A 20570-nucleotide genomic window follows, 5' to 3' on the forward strand; every position below is an offset into this window, starting at 1 on the left:
TTCTGTTCTGAACCTCTTCCTCAAAATATCGCTCCATCATGGCCGATGTACTTTTGGGAACTTAGCTGACCCTTCTAGTCTTTTCTCTCCCCTCGCATAAACACCAAACGACGATATGACAACAACGATTTGCGATTCATTGTACAATACTACACACTCTAGGCGCATGGATTCTCGGGTATGATTTGGACCGTGATGGTTGGGAAGATGGGCTATACAAGTACCATGTGTTCGAAAATTCCTCTACTCTATCACGTCGCACGGAAGTCGGCAAAGCGTATCCCACAGGAGGCGGGATTTGTACATGTATACCAAAGTCTTAATACGAATTGACGGTACCCTGCAGGACGGCCGGTGCCATGGCTGCCCGGTCCGAGTGGTAGCCCGCTCTTTGCACCAAACACATTCGTCTTGCGCATGCGTGTCACAATTGCTGGAACTTGCGGAGTCTAAGCTTGCGCGCACGTCGGTCCTCATTGAGCCCAGCGCCGGTTGGCAGGTATTGGCAGCTACGCGGGGCAAATGCCGGTTGTGCGGTTGACGCCAATGGCGAGACGCTACCTGACCCACGTGGTATCCCGGTCGAGCATCGCGACCCATGCTCCTCCATTCTCAACCTCTGCGAACTGGAACACCCGGCCACCGGTCCCCACAGTACACGCGGGCACTCGTTATGGAGTCTTATATCCCAGGCGCACGGCGCTGGGCCTGCTCTAGTTTGTGCTGCGAATCTTCATCGCATAGCCCCCACGCCTCCCGTGTCCACAGTATATCGAGAGCTCCCCCGGATGTTCTCTACCTATTCTCTAGACCTTATGGACACTCCGAATTGCTATCCCCATTCCCATCCGTGCGCTGTCTTACTACCTGGCTGATTGCTCAACTTCGTGCATGACCCGTCATCGTCCGCCACCATGACCGTCCCCAACATTGGGGACATCTTGGTGCTGTCGCAGAAGGCTTGGAAGATTGGACGCACCTTTTCTGCTTGCCAAAAGAATGCGCCAGTGGAGCTTCAATATGTTGAGACGGAAATCGGCAGCCTCGCAAAATCATTGGCATCATTGGCAGAGACGCTGCACGCGGAGTCCGTGCGGCAGTTGCTACAGGACGCTGACCAGGAAATAAGATATGGCGTTGGTACCATCCTAAGGTCTTGTCAACGGACAGTAGATGATCTTGACTCGCTGATCGACCAATACCAAGTCATCAAGAAGCACCGCACAGTTGGAGGGTTCGCAATTGAGCGCTCGTGGAGCGATCTGGTATTAGCCTCATACAGGACGATGATCTGGACTCCCGAGGGCGGAAACCTCGCAGATCTGAAAGAGATGTTACAGACACATACGAACTCTATCGATGAGTTGACGGAAGCATTGCAAAGGCTAGTGCTGCCAAATCCATGTCACACATCTACTGACCATGGTGCAGCAAGTCTATGGCTCGAATGGACAGCACCGTCATACCAATGGCAGAGCGAGTCGATAACATGCACCACTCGGCTGGAAGCATCGATCAGCAGCTTGATGAAGTACATCGTATGGTAGAGGACCTAATGATCGCACCACACACTTCACATGTGCCACCCGTACCCGCAAAGAACCCTGCGCGTTCACCGACCACCGAAAACGCCGACCCATTGAGCCAAACGTATCATGCTTTATCTCCCCCAGAATCTTCACTCAGGTCACAAAATGTCAAAATATCTCTACCACGGATCCCGCAGCGCCCAGAGTCCCACGAACAGTCCTCTATAGTCAGATTCAACGATGATGCTCCTGTTCCGACATCTCCGGCGGATGTCGTGTCCGCCTCAAGAACATCCTCACCCGTTCAAAAACGTGTGTCGGAATTTAGCTTTGGCGGCTCATCTTTGCGATACTCCAGCAGTAGCTATGCATCTTCTGACGCTGGTACCAGCTCAGTCGGTTGGCAAAGTCCATCTTCGTTACTACCTGACTCTCGACTGAGCGGACAGTTTTCGACATCGACCAAGAAAACATCACCTCTTCCAAGGACACCGGAAGTATGCGAGCCGGGCCGAAAGGCTGACAATCGGCATCATACGCTACTCCCACCTCCGGCTATGAAGCTCGGCTCACTCTATGAACTCGAAAGAACACCTACTCAGACATCGCATGCCATGTTAAGCCCTTACCCTTCGTTGCAACCAGAGATCATGAAACTTCACAGAAGTTCAACCACTACCAGTCAAAAAGCCGCCTTCGAGAAGGAAGCCTTTCGAAACTCCGCCATTTTATGTGATGTGTAAGCCGTCTTTGCTCTTAGTCCGTTCTTCTCAATGTACGTGTTCAGTAATGCTAACTACAGATAGCCGCGGTACGCTCGTCGAATACTCGCACCGGATAAACCAGGACGACCCAAGAGACGTCGAAATGATCCAGGCTTCTGAAGAGTGCAGAATCGCCGTAGTACGGAAACGCATAACCGACCCTGAGACGAAGGCAGTGCGCGTCGTGACATCCGTATGGGCGTTTAGCGACGACAACACCACCCGCGTGGAGCTACGTATGGAAGACGACCAGATGTACATACCGTACTCCAGCTACTTCAACCCAGCCAAAGCCTCCATCACAGTTCTCTGCGAGCTCATATTTCACGACGTCAAGCACGGCAATCGGCCAGTGCGTGTAGAAAAGACTAGCTGGGTCAACTACGTCTTCGACTCACCACAAGGTAGACTACCGAAACAGCATCTAAGGAAGAAGACGATGACTAACTGCATACCCAGCGGCCGCACTCTTCCAAAACGAACTTATGGGCCGCACTCTACTCGCGACATTCCGCACAGAGAAAACAATGCGCATCCACGAAGGCCTCTCCAAATCCTTCTCCTACGCCGAGCAAATGTGCGGCCTGGAAAACCTCCGCGTCTGGGAAGACAACGACACAGGCGCCATCATCGCCCTAATCCATTTCTCCGCCGACTTCCGAAACGGCTACTTAGCCTTCTACCTCAACTCCTCCGTCAACCCTATCAAAGTGAAAGACGGCGGGGACAGGGAGGTGAAGATCAAAGGGCTGAGAGTGCCGATTGATCGAGGCGATCGCGCGATGAGGAAGGACAGTTTTGCGGAAGCTGCCACTGCTTCTGTTACAGGGAAAGGTAAGGAGAAAGTGGGGGCTGGGAAGAGTGTGGACAAGGGGAAGGTTATCAGCGGGGCGAAGATTGAGTTTGCGACGGAGATGGAGAAGAGGGAGTTTTTGGAGATGTGTAGCGAGATGCAGAGGGAGTTGATTGAGTTGCCGGATTTGTTGGGGGTTAATTGAGGTGTCGATCCAATTAGACTTTGCCGCTATAATGAGCTCACGATGAATCGCTCAAGCGTGCGCCCTTCCGGATCCGTGTCCTTTGGGCTTGCTCATCCGATTCCTGAACACCAAGGCAGAGCACGGCCTACATAGACATCGGGCTTCTTCTACACCACCTCATTGCATTCTCTTAGAGAGACATATTCCTTAATAGTCTCCTGTTGCAAATGCCGTAAAGGCAAGTCAGCTCTCGGATCTATTGTTTAATGTTAGAACATTACTCTCAGATTCGGTTAGTACCTCCCAGACCTAGTGTCCGATATCAGACAATGCTCTCATCTGTACACTCATTCAAAGTTCCCAATCTCCTTCCCTCCAAAACTTGTCGTAGACTTCTTCAAAGTCTTCGTCCAGGTCGTAGCAACCAAACACAAGCGCTGCTTCCTCAGGAACGTTCTTCCTCTTTCCAGACCACCGCTGAGCCTCAATAACCCGACGACGCCCCCATTCTTTACTCTCGATATACCAGCAGATAGCTTGCCAATGTGCCCTTGGTACATTTGTGAGTGTGGAGATCCTGACATAGTTATCCCCCATCTGTTTGGACGTCCGGGGCCCTGTCATTTTACTGAATTTCTCTACTGCAATCCTCGTATATCTCTCGGTATCGCCACCCGTGGTCAAAGCAACATGAAGCGCATACGACCTGTTGTCCAGCACCCAGGTCGTTCGGCGGCGAGTCCGAAACAGGAGTCCGGATTTGCGGATGAAGTTAACGAGGTGACGGACTGATTCTCCCAGCGTACCGCCCTCCATCATGTATCCGTGGCGGACGAGGAAGTCATGTGCGTCGTATGCGTACCTCGGGAGAGAAGCGTCAAAGTCATCGTAGTCTTCTGTCCGGAGGGTGGCAAACCAGTCGAACGTCGCTCTGATAGGCCCTTTCTCGTCTCCGATTACTCGTAGACTTGAGGCGTCAGTTTCGATCCGCGGTGTGACGCTAGTGATAAAGGGAGCTATCTCCATGGCGTTTTGACCCGGTAGAAGCTGTTGTGTGGTCTTGTGGATAATATCTGTGGCTTCGTTGTTGATGGTCTTGCATGTAGCGAGGATAGCTGTGGGCGCTGTGTACGTGATAAGAGTGAAGCTGTTCGTGGTCGTTCCGTCCTCGCTGGAGTTGACGTATCGGGTATGGATGGTGCGGTTTGGCATGAGGCTGTATACCATGAGTCGTAACTCGACAGGCAAGTCGAGGAATCGGAACGGTCGAAGCATTGTGTTCGTCGAGACTATAACTGCTAGCGCCTTATACATGTTAAGTAGTTTGTTAGATAGAGGACTATGACGAAGAGTAATTAGGAAAACACAAATTAGGTCTTTGAGCCCGCGCCTTGGCGGTTTTGTCTTCACCTTCACTCTGCCTCCAACTTCGCCCTCACCTACACAAAAAGAGACTAAAACAACACTACCCCAACGCTCTAACCAAGCCTCAAACCAACACCTCTACTTAACCTTTAACAAAAATACATATAACAGTAGACTTTTAAGTAACCCTACCGGTTGTGTTTCTCTAAGGTATACTGTAGTGTAGGCTTCTCTTATCTACATACAACAGTAGACTTCTAAGTAACTCTGTGTGTTGTGTGCATCTAAGGTATACTGTAGTATAGGCTTCTCTTATCTACATACAATAGTAGACTTCTAAGTAACCCCGCAGGTTGTGTTTATCTAAGGCGTACTATAGTGTAGGCTTTCCTTGTCCACATGTCACCCTACTTATCCACGTACCAAAGGGGGGGATCAGTACCCAGAAGTAAGCGCCAAACCTCCCACTGAACTATCCAATGCTTGTGACATTAACAGATAGAACAGTGGTATGACGTATGGTCAAAGTGTGAGAAGGCTGGGTGATGTTGATGGAAGTCGCAGAGCGATGACGATGTTGCTGACCCAACACAAATGGCAGTAGCGCCCCAGCATACAACAACCCCACCCTTCATCTCAACACCTCAAACATCCCCAGCAGCCAACTTCATGATTACGACTAACTTCAATAGTTCTTCAGCTATCTGCGTGGTATCAACGTCAAACATGCAACAAGTCGCGCGCCTTACTCCAAAGAGCCTAACCAATCCATTCAATTCCAATTCATCCATATCCTCCATCCTAGCCGTGTATACCACCTCAATAACCAACTTAACAGCGGGGACTCAGGACTCCAAAACCAGCCACTGACTATGCAAAAGAACCATAAGAAAAAGAATCTACCAAACGATACACCGCTGAGCGATCTCAATATCCAATCCATGCTATTATCCTATCCAAACTCTTGATGTGGTTTCCCGGACGGCTGGCTATACAAACGCCGGGGTAAGAAGAACCCTATGCTCGAGATCAGTCGTGTTCTACTCGCCGTTGACCTCCGGCTCGGGAGCGGTGCCGTTGGCGCGGTCGGCGCCCATGTACCGCTGCATGTATGTGATGTAGTCGAATTTGGGTATGTCGCGGTCTTCTGCCATATCTGGGCCTTTGTGCTCGGGCATGGTGGAGAGGAGGTCGTCGATGACTTCGTCGGGGACGAGGGAGTGGCGGAGGTCGAGTTCGGTGACGTATGGCTGGTGGGATATTAGTAGCTGGTGAGGGAGAAAAGAGGGAAAGAAACTGGTATAGACTGACCTTGCCGTCGGCGACCTCTTTGAAAGACTCAAAGACTTGCTCCGCGGTATTTTGATCCTCGGTTTCGTCCACCATGAATCGGATAAACTGCTCGAATGTAACATAGTCTTTGCCACCACTAGTTTCGCGGAATCTCTCGTGCATTTCTTCTTCGTCGTATACCAAGCCCAAACTAGCCAATGCGGCAGAGAACTCCAATTCTGCTAACGAATTCGACACATCGCGGTCAAAATGCCTGAATACTGATTCAAACTCTTCAAGCTGTATTGGGGTAAGGTTGGTCATGTTACGTGCCACCATCTGGTTCTCTAAAAAGGCAAGCTTCTTCGATACCGAACTGCGGACCAAGCCCAGCTCGTATTCTAGCTCGTCGTATGTGTATGTTGTGAAGTCGTTCTCCTCGATGTTTGCTTCGGCGCATTGCTCGTCGATGGACGCTATGAGGTTGAGGTATTCATCCAGGGGTGCAAGCGACTTGCTGATCTCCTTTGTGTGCTCTAGCTGGTCCTCAACATCGCCTTCCAACGCTGATATCGATGTAGAGAGTGTGTTGAGGGCCAGGGCAAAGTCGTTTGCTTTGTCGGCGAAGGATTTCCGCAGAGCGTTCTTGATGTCTCTAATTGTCTCGTTGATGACCTGGGAGCGTTGTCTCTCGGCCTTCATCAATCCCGTCCAGGCGCTGTCCAGTGCTTCGAGGCTGAGCTCCGCGGGCGGATCGTACGGTCGCAACCGGTATGTGGCCAACTTCGTCCTTATATTCCCTAGTAGTCCCACCAGGTCCGACTTCTCGGCTACCCATGTTCGCTTGCTTTTGCGCTTCCAGGCGGTGAACTCGGTCGACTGGTTCCTAGCGTCTGCGTATGTCCCGTCGAACTTGGCCTCCTCCCATTGTGTGCGCTGCTTGGCGATCTGGTCCAGCAGCTCGCGCATGCGTCGCTCGAAGTCGTTCTGCATCTGCCAGGCTCCCTGCATATTTGCGACGAACTTCTCGACTCGCCGCCCAGCATTCTCCACGCGCTCCATCTGCGAGAAGGCGTGGAACCAGTAAGCAATGTATGTCATGAGTGAACGCTCGTCGGGCTTCGCGACGTCGCACACGTCCTCCACATCCAGCAGGTCGGGGATACCAATCTCTTTGGAGGCGATATCGAATGCAAGCTGCATGTTGCCGCGGTGGTCGCTCTTGTCTAGGCTGTCGTAGTCGATGAGATCGGGACGGTGGATGTCGAGCAGGGCGCAGCTGTCTGTTGTTAGCCCAGTCTCCCACCAAAGAGTGCTCCACCTACAATGCCAGTCCGTCGTTCCAGCTCGTAGAGAAGTCACGGACTTCAACCTCATCGTAGCAGGCCGTCTTCCGCTGACACCACAGCAGCAGACCCTCCTTGGCACTGAGACCCTCTTCGTTGATGTCGCTGATGGTGAAGCGCAGAATGAGGGTCCATATCAGGCCCAGGATGATCTTGCTGTTGCCGTCGACGACATCTTCGGCACCGGTATTGGTAAGCTGGATCCTCCGACTCCGGATGAAGTCGAGCGACTTGTTGACGTTCTCAAACTTCTGCACGCGCAGCTTGGGTCGGGAGGCATAGCGGCCGAGGGATTCGTTGCTGAGGATCTCGAGGAGGTGTATGAGTATGATCTAGGGGGCGTTAGGACGTGATGCGGGGAGAGGCCATGTTGGGGGCCAAGCGGGGCACGTACACCGTCCGAGAGGTCGATGATGAGGTCCTTGATCTCGACTTCGCGGATCTTGAGCTTACTGTTCAGCCTGCAGCGGTGTGAGTAGTAGTGTCGGGGCCGGGGCGGCGGCGGGGGTTGCAGCGTACCACTTGGTGAATGTCTTCTGCTGGACCTTGACCCATTGCTGTTCAAGCGGCGCCATGATCAGTGTGCATCAGGCCTCTCACTCGGACTGGGCGCATGCAGGTAGGAATATATTTGGGTGGATACGGGATGCTAGCTGGCGACTACTCGGGCGTGTTTTCCAGAGTCCTGGCCCAAAACAATGAATGGCTGACTGCGGGCGCGGCTTCGGCTGTCGCTGCACCCCTGTCCCAGTAGCGGGGCCCCTGGATCCACACGGCCTTGGGCGCCCGAGTCGCCTCTGGTTGGCTGGCTGCGACGACACGCGATATCTGGTCTACAGTCTCTTCGTCCAATGCTTGCTGAGACCGAGAGACAATGCCCAAGATACCCTTGGAGTAGCGCCTGTATCTAGTCTATCTATCTACTCGCATCCGCTTGCCTCGTGGCTGCACCACGCCGGGTACAGCAGGCGCCACACGCCATAGTGGTCCTTCATCGCTCTTGCCTGCATCATGGCTGGAGACGCGTCTCAAGATGCCGCGTCGCTGCCATATCACGAGCCGGGCATCGTTGTCATTCTCGTGCTCACGTCTTTCCTCCTCCTCCTTAACGTCGTCAATGCTGCTCTCGACAGGGTGCTGTACTGCGGTCTGCTGGGCCAGGTTTTGGTTGGCATTGCATGGGGCACGCCAGGTGCCAAGTGGCTATCCGAGAGCTTAGAAGAGACGGTCGTGCAACTAGGCTATCTGGGATTGATACTGCTTGTCTATGAAGGTCTGCATGCGCTGCATCGCCTAACCCAACCCATATCTGTGGCATTGACTAACGCTCGCCAGGCGGGCTTTCTACTTCGTTCCAATCACTGAAGGCAAATCTGCTTCTATCTTCTGGCGTCGCACTCACGGGAATTCTAGTTCCTATCGGGCTCTCGTACACTCTGCAAGGCTTACTGGATGCTAGCCCAGTACAAGCTTTCGCCGCTGGCGCTGCTCTATGCTCCACCAGCCTGGGCACAACCTTCACGATTCTCGGGTCGAGTGGCTTGGCTACCACCCGCCTAGGCGTCGTCCTCACAAGTGCCGCTATGATGGACGACGTCGTGGGGCTAGTCATGGTGCAAGTAATCTCCAACTTAGGTGGCGACAACTTCAGCTGGGTAACAGTCGTTCGCCCAGTCCTCGTTTCGGTTGCTTTTGCGGTCATCGCACCTCTTGTCTGTCTCTTCGTCGCGAAGCCTTTGACCGCATGGCTGAACGTGTACCGCGGGGCTCACCCGGGCGCACATCTGAGCGCCTTGCTACAGCGAACACAAACAGCCTTCGTGATCCACACGCTGGTTCTCATTGCTCTTGTCGCGGGAGCTACATATGCGGGCACATCGAATTTGTTCGCTGCGTATATCGCAGGAGCTAGCATTAGTTGGTGGGACTCTGACGTGCCCCATGCTACAAGCACTTCAGCTACGAATGCTGTAGATGAGAAAAGACAGGCAACTGTCGGTCCAATGCTTGAGAGCTCAGAAGGCTCGTCTCCCGATGCGTCAAAGACCACAGCAGACCAAAATCAAGGAGCAATTCCGTCTCGACCCACCGACATGGAGAGTGAAGAGCATATGGTTGCGACCGGTGGTGCAGCCATCTACGAGCAGTACTACCATCCCGCAGTGTCGAAGATCCTACAGCCGTTCTTCTTCGCGTCAATCGGCTTCTCGATACCCATCACACGAATGTTCAGAGGCGCGATAGTCTGGCGAGGCATCGTCTACGCTGTTCTCATGACCTTCGCAAAGCTTGTGTGTGGTCTCTGGCTCGTCCGGGTCTCCATATTTCCAGGCAAGAAAGCACCCGGCAGATTTTTGTCCAAGGTGCGCCTGCCTTCGGTGCCTCACCTGTGGGGAAAGAGCGGCGGCGCACCTCCCGCGCAAGAAGGAGTCACTTCAACGCAGGCAAGAGCTACCCCATCGCGAACCCGCCCGATAACTTCACCAAGTAGTACCGAAAGCGAGGCCCGATCTTCGCCCAATCCACCAAAGCCCTTTTCGCTGCACCCGCCACTGATCCTCGCCTTTGCAATGTGCGCTCGTGGAGAGATTGGCTTCCTAATTTCCGGTGTCGCCGAGTCCCAGGGAGTCTTTGGAGAGACTTCAGGCGAGCCAACCGACATGTTTCTTGTCGTGACTTGGGCCATCGTTCTGTGCACTATCCTGGGTCCTCTGGCTGTTGGACTATCCGTTCGCAGGGTAAAAGCACTCCAAGCGCGCAAGAACAAGGAACAGGAGGGCGCGGGCAGGGACGTTTTGGGCGTTTGGGGTGTAGGATAGACTAATCTCCGGAGTAAACCAAAGCTATCGAAATGCGGTCGCAACATGCCCGGGCAGGTTCAGTGCGCTCGAGTTTTTGCTGCAAACTGTTCACTTTGTGCACATGTGCCCCTGTTGTCATGACGTGCATCGCCGGGTGTCGCGACAGGGATAGCGGCTGTAATGGTGGGGTCGGAGGCGGGCATCATCCAACAGACGGTTGAAACATGCTGATTTGTACTCGGTGTATCGAGCGCCGTGGGACGTGAAACAATAGGACATGATATATAGTGGTCGCCGTCGCGATACCTTCCCATATATACAGGCGACCATGTGCGCAGCTGCAATGGATGCATAGTGCGAACTGTAAAAATGTAGACGAACATCAATGACATTTGACACAACGTGAAATCCCGTAGTTTGGTAGAGAACCCTTCTTTTGCACAAGCAGGCAAGCAGCCACCGACGTCGCGAGCGGCACGGTTTCTAAATATGCACCGGTGGAGGCTGTGGAAGGTTTTGGCGGCCAGCCAGAAGGGTTTCAGACGTCAATTTGCCTTCTTCTGAAACGCTGAACAAGATGGTGTACTTGCAACCGCCGGGCGATCAAGCCGGACCCTCTGCCGTTGTCGCGCCTGTCTGCTGATGAAACGTCTGTAGTAGACTCATGCCGCTGGTAGTCCTCCGCTGCTCGAGTGGCAACAGCCAATGAGTGCACATCGCGTTCCTTTCAGGCTCGACGTCCGAAGAGGAGTCGAGCGCACGTGAGAGAAAGTTCCGTGCCGGATGCTAGCGCGCCAGTGCCCAAAGCCAATGGTGCCAGGAGAAAGGGTTCCACTCCAGGCCCTACCACGACTGCGTGCACCAGACACGACTGCGCTCTCGCCCGCAGCCTGCCAGCTTCTCCTATTTACCCTGCGTGTGCAGTTTTCGAATGTGGCATCCTCGCTGAAGACGACTCGGCGCGACGCTTTGCGATTTGGATTGGCAGCAGCGCCCGCTCGCTTTCAGGATCAGGACTGGTATCCCGCTCTGCTGCAGCCCGACCCTCGCATTGCTGCTTACTCGACGCGACCCCCATCTCCGGACGCTGCGTCCTCGACACCACCCCAGCGCCCTCTGTCTCAGTGAGAGTTGACCCAAACCTCGCTCAACATCGCCCCGCCACTTACTTGCTCACTCCATTGAGCACGGGTCCCCCGCTATTCACCACACTCACCCTCGACTGCCTGGCCGCACCAGAGGCAGTGAACGACTCACGAAGCTATTGTAGCTATTGTATAATTCGACTGTTGTTGCTACAACGATAGTCTGCCCATGTGAGTCCCCTGGCGCTCCTTCCTCAGCTGTCGTCTGGCTGCTCCAAACACCGCTTTTCAACCCCAAACGGCAGCAGCGTCACCTGCCCCGTTTCAATCAGACTGCCACTCGCGAGACCGGCCGCTGACCACATTGCTCCAGCATGTATCCCAATGGACATTTCGAGAACACCCGTGCAGCACCAAAACCACCCCCACCCAAACCCACCACCGAGCGCAACCTTTTCCCCGACACCAACCCCAACATGCCGGGCAACATGGTCGGCCGGAGTATGCAGTCGTCTGCTTTCAACAACGGCTCGCAAATGTCGCTTGTACGCACACAGTCCGAGAGAAGCGTCTCGACAACGGCCACAGTCAAAGAGGGCATGGTCAAGGTCAAGGATGCAAACGTGTTCAGAAGTATGATTTGGGCCGAGCGGTGGCTGGTACTGCGCGAATTCGAGCTGAACTTTTTCAAGAGCCCTAATGCCTCCAAAGCATCAACCACGATTCAACTACGAGACATCCTCGGCGTGGAGCGATCAGACACGCAGCCTTTGTCCTTTGAAATCACCAAGGCTGCCAACGCCAGCAAGGGCTCGTCCCCGCCCCGCGATGGCCCTACAAAGATCATTACATGCAAGGTCGAGACTGACGATGACGTCTACTCGTGGATCGACAGCATCTACCAGCGCTGTCCCAGCATGGGCGGTGTCAGCAACCCCACCAACTTCACCCACAGAGTGCACGTAGGCTTCGACCCTAACAGCGGAGCGTTCGTCGGTCTGCCGGTAGAATGGGAGAAGCTTCTCACCGCATCTGCTTTAACTAAAGACGACTACGCGAAGAACCCCAAGGCTGTTTTGGAAGTTTTGGAGTTCTACACCGAAAAGCTTGTCAAGCGCTCCGAGGACCCTCAGCAATACCCGAGTCTCACTCCGACCCCGCCAACAAATGCTGGAATGGAGAAACAGCTTGGATACGGTGGCAGCGGCAATTCCGTTGCGCCTCCGCGCCCTGCACCGCCTGGCAATTATCAGCGAAAAGACAGCTACAGTCAAGGCTATGGCGGTCAACAAAACTCGGCTTCGCAGCAACAAAACCGCTACGAACAGGATCGCTACGAACAAGATCGCTACGAACAGGACAGGAGGAGGCAAGAGGACCAGGTCAGGGCACAGCGCGAACGCGAACTCCAGCGGCAGAGGCAGGAGTACGAGCACCAACAAAGGCTGCAGGCTGAAGCTGAAGCTGATTGGGAGAACGATATTCCAAAGAAGGTTACTCCAACGGCGAAACAAGAAATTGGCGGAGGCGGCTATTCGCGAGATCATAGCCCGTCAGGCCAGAGGTACAATCCCAGCCGCCCTGCGCCATCCACTCCCGGTGCAAGAGGCCCACAGCAGCAGCCCCCGCGGCAGCCAGTCGCACAGCGTCCAGCACCTTCTGCACCTCAGCAACAGAATGGTGGCTACAGCACATCTCCTTCCAAAGCGCAGCCAACTCAGCAACGACCACCCATGGCCTCGAAGAATTCGAGTGGCCAGGTTCCCAGGGTTGCTAATGGTCAAAACCAACAGCAAAAGCAATACCAGCCAGGTGCTGCACCCAAGCCGTTGAACGTTGCTAAGCCTCAGAATGCTCCTGTCAGTGATGCAGTGAAGAAGGCCGAGCAGGCCCTTACTGCTAAGCCCAAGGAGGAGCCAGCACGGAAGGATGTGCGCATGTCCAGCATGTCCGAAGGCGAGGTCATGGCGAAGCTCCGGGAGGTCGTATCCAAAGAACGGCCACTGGACTCGTACAACAAGCAAAAGAAGATTGGTCAAGGTGCTAGTGGTTCCGTGTATGTTGCTCGCATCCGTGAAGGTGCCACTTCGCCCATGGCCCGAAGGGTTATGCAAGAAAATGGCCCACGTGCACAGGTCGCTATCAAGCAAATGGATCTCCGCAACCAGCCACGCAAAGAACTTATCGTAAACGAGATTATCGTCATGAAGGACAGCAAACACCCCAACATCGTCAACTTCTTGGACGCGTTCTTGCAAGAGGAGCAGTCCGAGCTCTGGGTCGTCATGGAGTTCATGGAGGGAGGTGCTTTGACCGACATCATTGACAACAACCCTTCCATTAGCGAAGACCAGATCGCGACGATTTGCTTCGAGGTAAGCTATGTAGCATGGACTTTCGGGAATCTACACTGACAATCATCAGACCTGCAAGGGACTTGAGTACCTTCATAACTTGAACATCATCCACCGAGACATCAAGAGTGACAATGTCTTGCTCGATGGCCGTGGCAATGTCAAGATCAGTATGTACCCGCCACGCAGCCTCCATCGACAGCTTGCTAACCTTTAACAGCCGACTTTGGTTTCAGTGCGAAGCTCACCGAGCAGCGCAGCAAGCGTGCGACTATGGTTGGAACTCCATACTGGATGGCCCCTGAAGTCGTCAAGCAAAAAGAGTATGGCAACAAGGTCGATATCTGGTCTTTGGGTATCATGGCCATTGAGATGATCGAGTCTGAACCACCGTACCTGAATGAGGAACCGCTCAAGGCTTTGTATCTCATTGCCACCAATGGCACTCCTCGTCTCAAGAAGCCAGACAAGCTCTCGAAGGAGCTCAAGGCTTTCTTGTCGGTCTGCCTTTGCGTCGACGTAAAGTCCCGAGCAAGTGCCGGAGAGCTGATTAGCCACGACTTCCTCAAGAGCGGATGCAGCCTAGCGAGCCTATCTCAGTTGCTTAACTTCAGGAAGAACGGCGGCCACTAAACCCCTACTGGGCACACCACTACAGCATGAAGAGTTCTTCCGGTTAGAGCCACAAGAGTAATGGCGAGCTGTTTCACGCTTCTGGACTTCGATACCCTTTTCATGTACATTTTCCCAGCTATACCCAAACTTCTCGGCTTCCGTCCTTACCGAACGATCGACGACATACCACGAAACCTAGGAAGGCGTCATTCGCTTGGGCAATATCAGTCTGGTCATCTGTACCCTCTGGTCGCTACGGAATTTGCCTCTATACATCCCATGTAACTACTCCATCCGCTATTCGCCTTCTCGTCCGTCTTTCAGAGCGCCAAATCAAGCACCCTACGAGTGATACATCTGCCTCCAAAGTCTACAAACGGTGCTCAAAGATTATGGAATTTGGAGGAGTGAGGTTCATTGCTCAACTACAATACCAAGTCCTTCCCTTCGGGCCCGATGTGCGTGCGTGCCAGGCAACTTGTCATGTTTGTCCTTTTCAATGTTCCACAGCGTAGCGATATCACACGGTCTGGCAATCTTAAGCATCCAGGCGCAATATTTAGGGCTCTTCGTAATTAAATCCTTTGGGAGTACATGTGGATACTGATAGATCAAATGGCAATATCATAAAAGTCAATGCGAGCTCTTCTTCTTTCATGCTTGGCTGGCCACCAATGTCGCAACATGGCTGACCATTCATCACATGCCATGAACACTACACCTGATCCCACCTCATCAACGTCTCCACCTAATGTCCCTTAGTAGCGAAATTGAATTGCTCTTGCAGGTTACAGCAGACTCTAGTAGATCTAACAACTGGTAATGCATATCCAGGGTGGCTCTCTATATCTGCACCAGTCAGGACAAGATGAGCAGCATTGTGTTTTGGGACTACGACTGCGTTCGTACGCGACTATCTTCTTCTGACATGAATGTGTTGCTGCATCCGCGCAGCTAAGACTCATGGTATCGATTTGGTCGAAGGATGCGATGGTGAGTATGGGTCTGCAATAGTAGAAAGAATGGGTGACAGAGACGGGACGCGGAAAGAATGGAATTCACGCTCTTCCTTCTATGGTGCCAGAGCGCTGTGTGGGCAACCGGGGAATAGAAACTGCAGGCTGCGGGAAAAAGAAGAGACTGCTTCTGCGAATACTGATTGAATTGAGATCTAGACGCAGTAGGGTGACTAGACGTTGAGTGATCGATGATGGTATGCTTGCAGAAATGCCTGAGATGTGCCGAAATGACAGGAGGATGATGACTCGCTAAGATGCATCCAATTAGGATATATGACGTAAGAGATCAGAAAGAGATGGGATCTTGACCGCGACTTCTAGAATGGAAGAAAGGGTAGCTTGAGGGACTTGGGAAAGTGCGAGGGACTGGTCGCGGCGGGTTTGGCAGCTGCTCAACCCAAGCACAACAGATGCGGGCTCAATGCGACGGTGCTAGACTTGGGACTAAGCATTTCGTCCCACCATCCGTCGTCGCGCTGGCATGCCGCGTTTTGATTTGCAAGCCAGGTACGCATACCGCTGATACGCCTGAGCACGGGTGGGAGCGTGTTCTTGTCGCCTTCTCGTATTGGTACGACGCGCTGGTATAGGCGGTCGCGCTTGTCTGAGTTTGCAGTGACTGCAGCGATAAAGAAGGGCCAGACGGGATAGATGGCGGTGTATAGTGGACCTTTCACTGGTAACGAAAGGAGGAGAGTATGGAGTGCGTCGGAGAGCTCGAGGATGGAGGAGTGAAATCTTGTGAACCTGGAGACATGTCAAAATGTGAAAGCTTTAGGCTATATAAGATGCTTACCCGTAGACGCGACAGCGCAGGTAGATGAGCGCGGCGAGGCGAAAGGCTTCTGCTGTGGCGAGCAGGATTTCTTTCTCTGGCCCATCTGGCTCTGAACTCCACTGCTTTAGATCTTGAAGCTGTTTCTCTTGTGCTTGGGCGTACATGAGTTTGTTTAGTCTGTATGGGCCCGTCGGAAGTGATGTTATGGATGAAATGAGGAAGAGCAACTGAGGTGAGACTCCCAGAGTAGTCGAAGTCCTGGAAGATTCGCTTGGCGATATACTATCCAACCAGTTCGTGGTCTCGAACGTATGCTGCCGAGTGTTGCTTAACTGGTGAGAAGTTCGTGCGGTACGTGCCAAGATGAGCTGAGCGTGCAAGAACATGACGGTGTCAGAGTTGTGGGTGATTGCTTCCGGGGGAATCGCATCGAGCACATTAGCGTGACATGACCAGCACATTAGGGAGTCATCTTGATTGATCAGGCCGTGGTGCATCAGTAGCATGCTAGTAGCCAGGGCACCGTTATAGTGATGACCATCGCTGATTTGTGATGCTAGGGCTTGAAGTGCTTGCGTCGAGTAATACAGTTCCGCTTGGTGATAGGTATCCTTGTCTTTCGGCATCTGTTCGCAGAGGTATGATGCTGAGAGACTGAGGATAGCGTAGCGTGTGCTTAAGCAAGTATCCGCAACCTGTAATAACGACGTGTACACATTCGTCTGCGATGCAACGGTGCGACCCGGGCAGATGCCCCTGACATAGAAGTCGATAAGGAAGTTTTCCATATCTGCGGCAGCGGGGACCGTGCTAAGTGGGAAATACTTGACGAGACTTGCGGGTCCTGTCTCCTGTGAAGATATGCTGTCACGAGAACGGACAGATCGCGTCGGACTACGTGAGCATATCTGTAAAGCTTCCACAGTTAGCATTGGTGAATCGACTGCTCAGATTAGCAAGCTACGTTTGATACCCTCACGGTGAAACGCATACCTTTAGCGCCGATAAGATCCGACAACTCGGACAGAAAGTCTTGACAAGCGTCCGCCTTTGATCTCTGAATGTATCGAATGCGCTGAATCACCAGCGCTACTGCGTTCGCGTCTTTCACCAAAGTAACGTATGGCTGTCGTTGCTGAAGTGCTGCTTTGAACTTTTCGAACTGGTTGCTATTGAGCTCGCCCAGCCGCCAATATAACTGACCCAGGACTTCGAGAAGCACAACGCCGGGGCCTTCACTAATCATCCACTGTCGGATGACAAGCAAATTCCGCCTGCTGTTCCTTTGGTTTCCCTCGGTTGGTAGGTCGACTACCCGCCCAAGGAGTCGGTCGATATGTGTGCAGTCTAGACTTCCGAAGTCCGCGGTTATTGAAAGATGTTGGAGAGCGTCGTTGGCGGCCTCGAGAGCTTTGGCGAGCCGTCTGTCTGCGTCCATAGTGATGCGCTGCACGGTCGATCGCGTCGGTAACAGTACGTAGTATGTGTTAAATATGTGTGCCGTGACTCTGGAAAGATAATTACAACCGTACCAGACGAGTGTTGCGGGCTGGGCTCCACCGAGGATTGTTATATCGCGTTTGGCCTAGAGAGAAAATATGTACTGAACAATGGGCCTACACTGAAGTAAATGGACAAGGGGAGGTGAAGCATAAACAAGAGACAGAAGCGCCAGAGGCACGGTACCTTGTCCAGCATCGCGTCTGAAACTCTGCAAGCATACGGTGCACCCAGGTGAGGCTCCGCCTTGCTCGCCATGATGAAAATGCACATCAAGAGGCTGACTTCATGCAGGCTGGGCTGCAGATGAGGCCGTGTAAGTCCCCGATTTAGGTCACCACAACGTTAGCTAGCGCGAATTTGGCGAGATGGAACGGATGTGGTCATGAAACAACATGTCGACTTCCAGTTTCCCAAACGCTGACAGGAGACGGCGCGCCACCACCTGGGCGTAGTACCCGTAAGGCTGGAAGGATGGGGCTATTCAGCGCAGACGTGCGGCACAGCGCTTGGAGACGCATGGAGCACATGGCACGGCGCACGTCGACAAGGAATTGTTCGCGATAGCGAGAAGAACGTTTATGGACTTGAGTCGTCTCTCGCCGGGAACGGCTACGGTTGGCGAGTCTCGGTCATTGTTGTTGGCGACGTACAGGAAGGGCGAGCTTGAAAGAAAGGGTGAAAGCCGGCGAGCCAGCCGAAAGAGGAAAGGTGCATACTTTAGCGACGACGGTGAGGATCACTCAGCCACATCCCCAGCTTGAGTTTCCCTTCTATCGGGATTTCACCCAAAGACCATGCCATCGGCGCGCCGCTTCTGCAACGTCGGTGCACACTGCTCTCCGCACCACCGACATCCTCCTCAGGGCCCGAGCGAGGCAATCGCTCTCCGACTCAAAGTACATGCGCAGAGCCTCGGATGCCGAAGAACGGCCTGTCGGGGGCATCCGCTCCTCGTGGGTCTGAGCGGCAAGCATCGACCTCTCGTTCTTACGTAGCTGGCTTGATACCAACCCGTCTGTCCGCTTCCTGCCTTTACAACGATCGCGAACTTGTCGATCATTATGAGGCAGGTGTGATCCGCTTAAGGTTCATGGATACCTCTGCTAGCTCTCAAGACGACGACCGACATCGAAGTCCTTTCACCAGGTTGACCGCTAGATGCACTTGTCACAGGATCAAGACAACACAGCCACGATTTAGTTACAGGCATTTCCAGCTGCGGCCCCAGGGATCTCAAGGTCCAGGCAACTCTTATACATCTAATAGGTATATCTGCGCAGGGGCCGAGTCAATCGTGAAACGCTAAACCGAAACTGTATAAGGAAAAGTGACTTCGATGAACAGTGCATTTGTTGAGAAAAGCATGGAATTTGACGGAAACTGATGATACGCAAAGTCCTACTACAGCGCCACAAGGGCTGCCACAGGACGTGACTGTCATTCCGTCTTCAGCTTCTCGACGCAAAGCCACATCCCCATAGTCTGCTAGGTATTTGGTCCGCTTCAAGCGACATTTTCGGGTTGTTCGACACGCTGGTACGCCGTATTGTTCCACTCTTGTTCAGCAAGATGGTCTGTGCTGGCATTATCATGAGTAAGCTTTCCCATCGACCTAAAGCCCTTACCAGCAGGTGTCCAGAGGTCTGAAAACACTCGATCGGGACGAAACACTGTCAATGCTACAACTGCAAGGACTATCATTGGCCCTTCTAAGACCATGAATGTAGCTTCGTGGTCAGCCAGATCTCCGCCGAAACTCGTTCTGAGCTCAGCGACACGGTATATGCAGCGCACACAGATGAGCACAGTTGCAAGAAGAAGGCTCCACTGGAAACAGATGATGTTCTTTGTCAACGAAGCTGGATGTACAATGGTGGCTGGGTGCATGGCAAGCTGCTTGAGATCTTCGCGCGCCGCAGACGGAGAGGGAATTTGCCCCCAAAGAGTCAGGAAAAGAGTCAGGGTATGATTTGGGACATCAGACCAGCAATTATGATATTGACTCCCGTACTTGAGCTGTGCTTGTCTCCTGCAGTTGCGGCCATGCCACCACCAAGAACCTGTAGGACAAGAGCGAGCGTATCGCGTGCGACGAAGACCTACCTGCAAAAATTGGGTTCTAGCCTCGGATAATCGGCCCCGTTGACTACGATGTTGCGTCCGAAAGAGCAATAGATGCTGGCGGTCACGAGAGCAAGTGACATGGTAGGCGCAATGCAGTCACTGACTCCTGTTAGACATGGACGTCATACACGGACGGGGTAACATACACAAAGAAGACGTTCATGCTGAAAGGGTCCAGGTTGAGCATTATGCGGTCAACATATCCCACTGCCTCTCCGAGGACGTCAGCGCACATGGTACCCGTGAACGACCAGGTCTTGTTTCGGATGCCATACCACAGCTGTCCACCGAACCGTGTCAAGCAGCAGAGCATGTAGGTTACGTTTCCCCCAATGTTGGTCGATATTCGATGACTTGCCAGGACTCTGGACATTTGCCAACTGAAGGCATGTCTTCAAGGTTGTGCTCGTTCACAACTAAGCCCTCAGCGACACCGTGATCTCACTCCATCCGTTCGGTGCACTGTATTAGCTTCCGCCGATCTCGCAAGTGGTTTGCGCATCACTGTTGTGAGCTTTGGCGTGTGCCTGCGGCTGATACATAGCCACCGTAGTTCAAGCGAACATTACTGGCGCAGGCGCAGCGGGAGGCTACCGTTTACAGGCCTTCAAACATGTGGAAATAACGTGATTGGTCAAACGTCAGGATTTTCCCATCGGCTTGACTGGTTGAACTGAATTATCAGAATAGCAACGAAACAAAAGGGTGCAGGCTGAAGCGAAGAGATCTACAACGGCGAACGCCATTGTTGGAGGAGCTGGCCAATTACGCACATGCCAACCTCCCCACTTCGCCTTGTCTCCGTCCCAGGCCTCAACCTCAGGCCTCCCAGGCGCAGCGATCCTTCGAACAACAGCTATCACTTCTGCATTGGTGCTATCGACGCAGACAGAAGTCGGGAGCGGTCTTTGCGATCTTCGCAAGCCTGCTCCTCGTGCAAGGATTAGGACGAGCCAGCCCTTCTATCAGATCAACACGCCGGTTGCAGCTTCCATGAGATCTCCTTACTCCTCGAATCTTATCCCGTCTCTTCAC

General features: G+C 53.1%; 6 protein-coding genes across 6 annotated transcripts; 3 read left to right on the forward strand and 3 right to left on the reverse strand.

Moving 5' to 3' along the window:
* Window positions 1-914: 914 nt before the first annotated feature.
* Window positions 915-3291, forward strand: J4E88_010088 (uncharacterized protein; the record flags this gene model as incomplete). Its single annotated transcript, XM_049403683.1, has 4 exons — window positions 915-1265; window positions 1972-2026; window positions 2332-2697; window positions 2753-3291. 4 exons carry the CDS (start codon window positions 915-917, stop codon window positions 3289-3291), a joined length of 1311 nt encoding a protein of 436 aa, XP_049250612.1.
* Window positions 3292-3624: 333 nt separating this feature from the next.
* J4E88_010089 (uncharacterized protein) lies at window positions 3625-4548 on the reverse strand (the record flags this gene model as incomplete). The annotated part of the gene is made up of 1 exon (XM_049403684.1): window positions 3625-4548. One exon carries the CDS (start codon window positions 4546-4548, stop codon window positions 3625-3627), a length of 924 nt encoding a protein of 307 aa, XP_049250613.1.
* Window positions 4549-5678: 1130 nt separating this feature from the next.
* On the reverse strand, window positions 5679-7831 carry J4E88_010090 (uncharacterized protein; the record flags this gene model as incomplete). Its single annotated transcript, XM_049403685.1, has 5 exons — window positions 5679-5888; window positions 5950-7189; window positions 7236-7588; window positions 7651-7717; window positions 7776-7831. 5 exons carry the CDS (start codon window positions 7829-7831, stop codon window positions 5679-5681), a joined length of 1926 nt encoding a protein of 641 aa, XP_049250614.1.
* Window positions 7832-8267: 436 nt separating this feature from the next.
* On the forward strand, window positions 8268-10075 carry J4E88_010091 (uncharacterized protein; the record flags this gene model as incomplete). Its single annotated transcript, XM_049403686.1, has 2 exons — window positions 8268-8529; window positions 8592-10075. The coding sequence occupies 2 exons, from the start codon at window positions 8268-8270 to the stop codon at window positions 10073-10075; spliced, it is 1746 nt and encodes a 581-aa protein (XP_049250615.1).
* A 1441-nt stretch (window positions 10076-11516) lies between these two features.
* J4E88_010092 (uncharacterized protein) lies at window positions 11517-14129 on the forward strand (the record flags this gene model as incomplete). Its single annotated transcript, XM_049403687.1, has 3 exons — window positions 11517-13517; window positions 13567-13666; window positions 13717-14129. 3 exons carry the CDS (start codon window positions 11517-11519, stop codon window positions 14127-14129), a joined length of 2514 nt encoding a protein of 837 aa, XP_049250616.1.
* Window positions 14130-15522: 1393 nt separating this feature from the next.
* J4E88_010093 (uncharacterized protein) lies at window positions 15523-17346 on the reverse strand (the record flags this gene model as incomplete). The annotated part of the gene is made up of 3 exons (XM_049403688.1): window positions 15523-15877; window positions 15927-16752; window positions 16902-17346. 3 exons carry the CDS (start codon window positions 17344-17346, stop codon window positions 15523-15525), a joined length of 1626 nt encoding a protein of 541 aa, XP_049250617.1.
* Window positions 17347-20570: the final 3224 nt, after the last annotated feature.

Source organism: Alternaria novae-zelandiae (genome assembly GCF_023758075.1).
Source record: "Alternaria novae-zelandiae strain BMP 2774 chromosome Unknown scaffold_28, whole genome shotgun sequence".
Classification (NCBI taxonomy): Eukaryota; Fungi; Ascomycota; class Dothideomycetes; order Pleosporales; family Pleosporaceae; genus Alternaria; species Alternaria novae-zelandiae.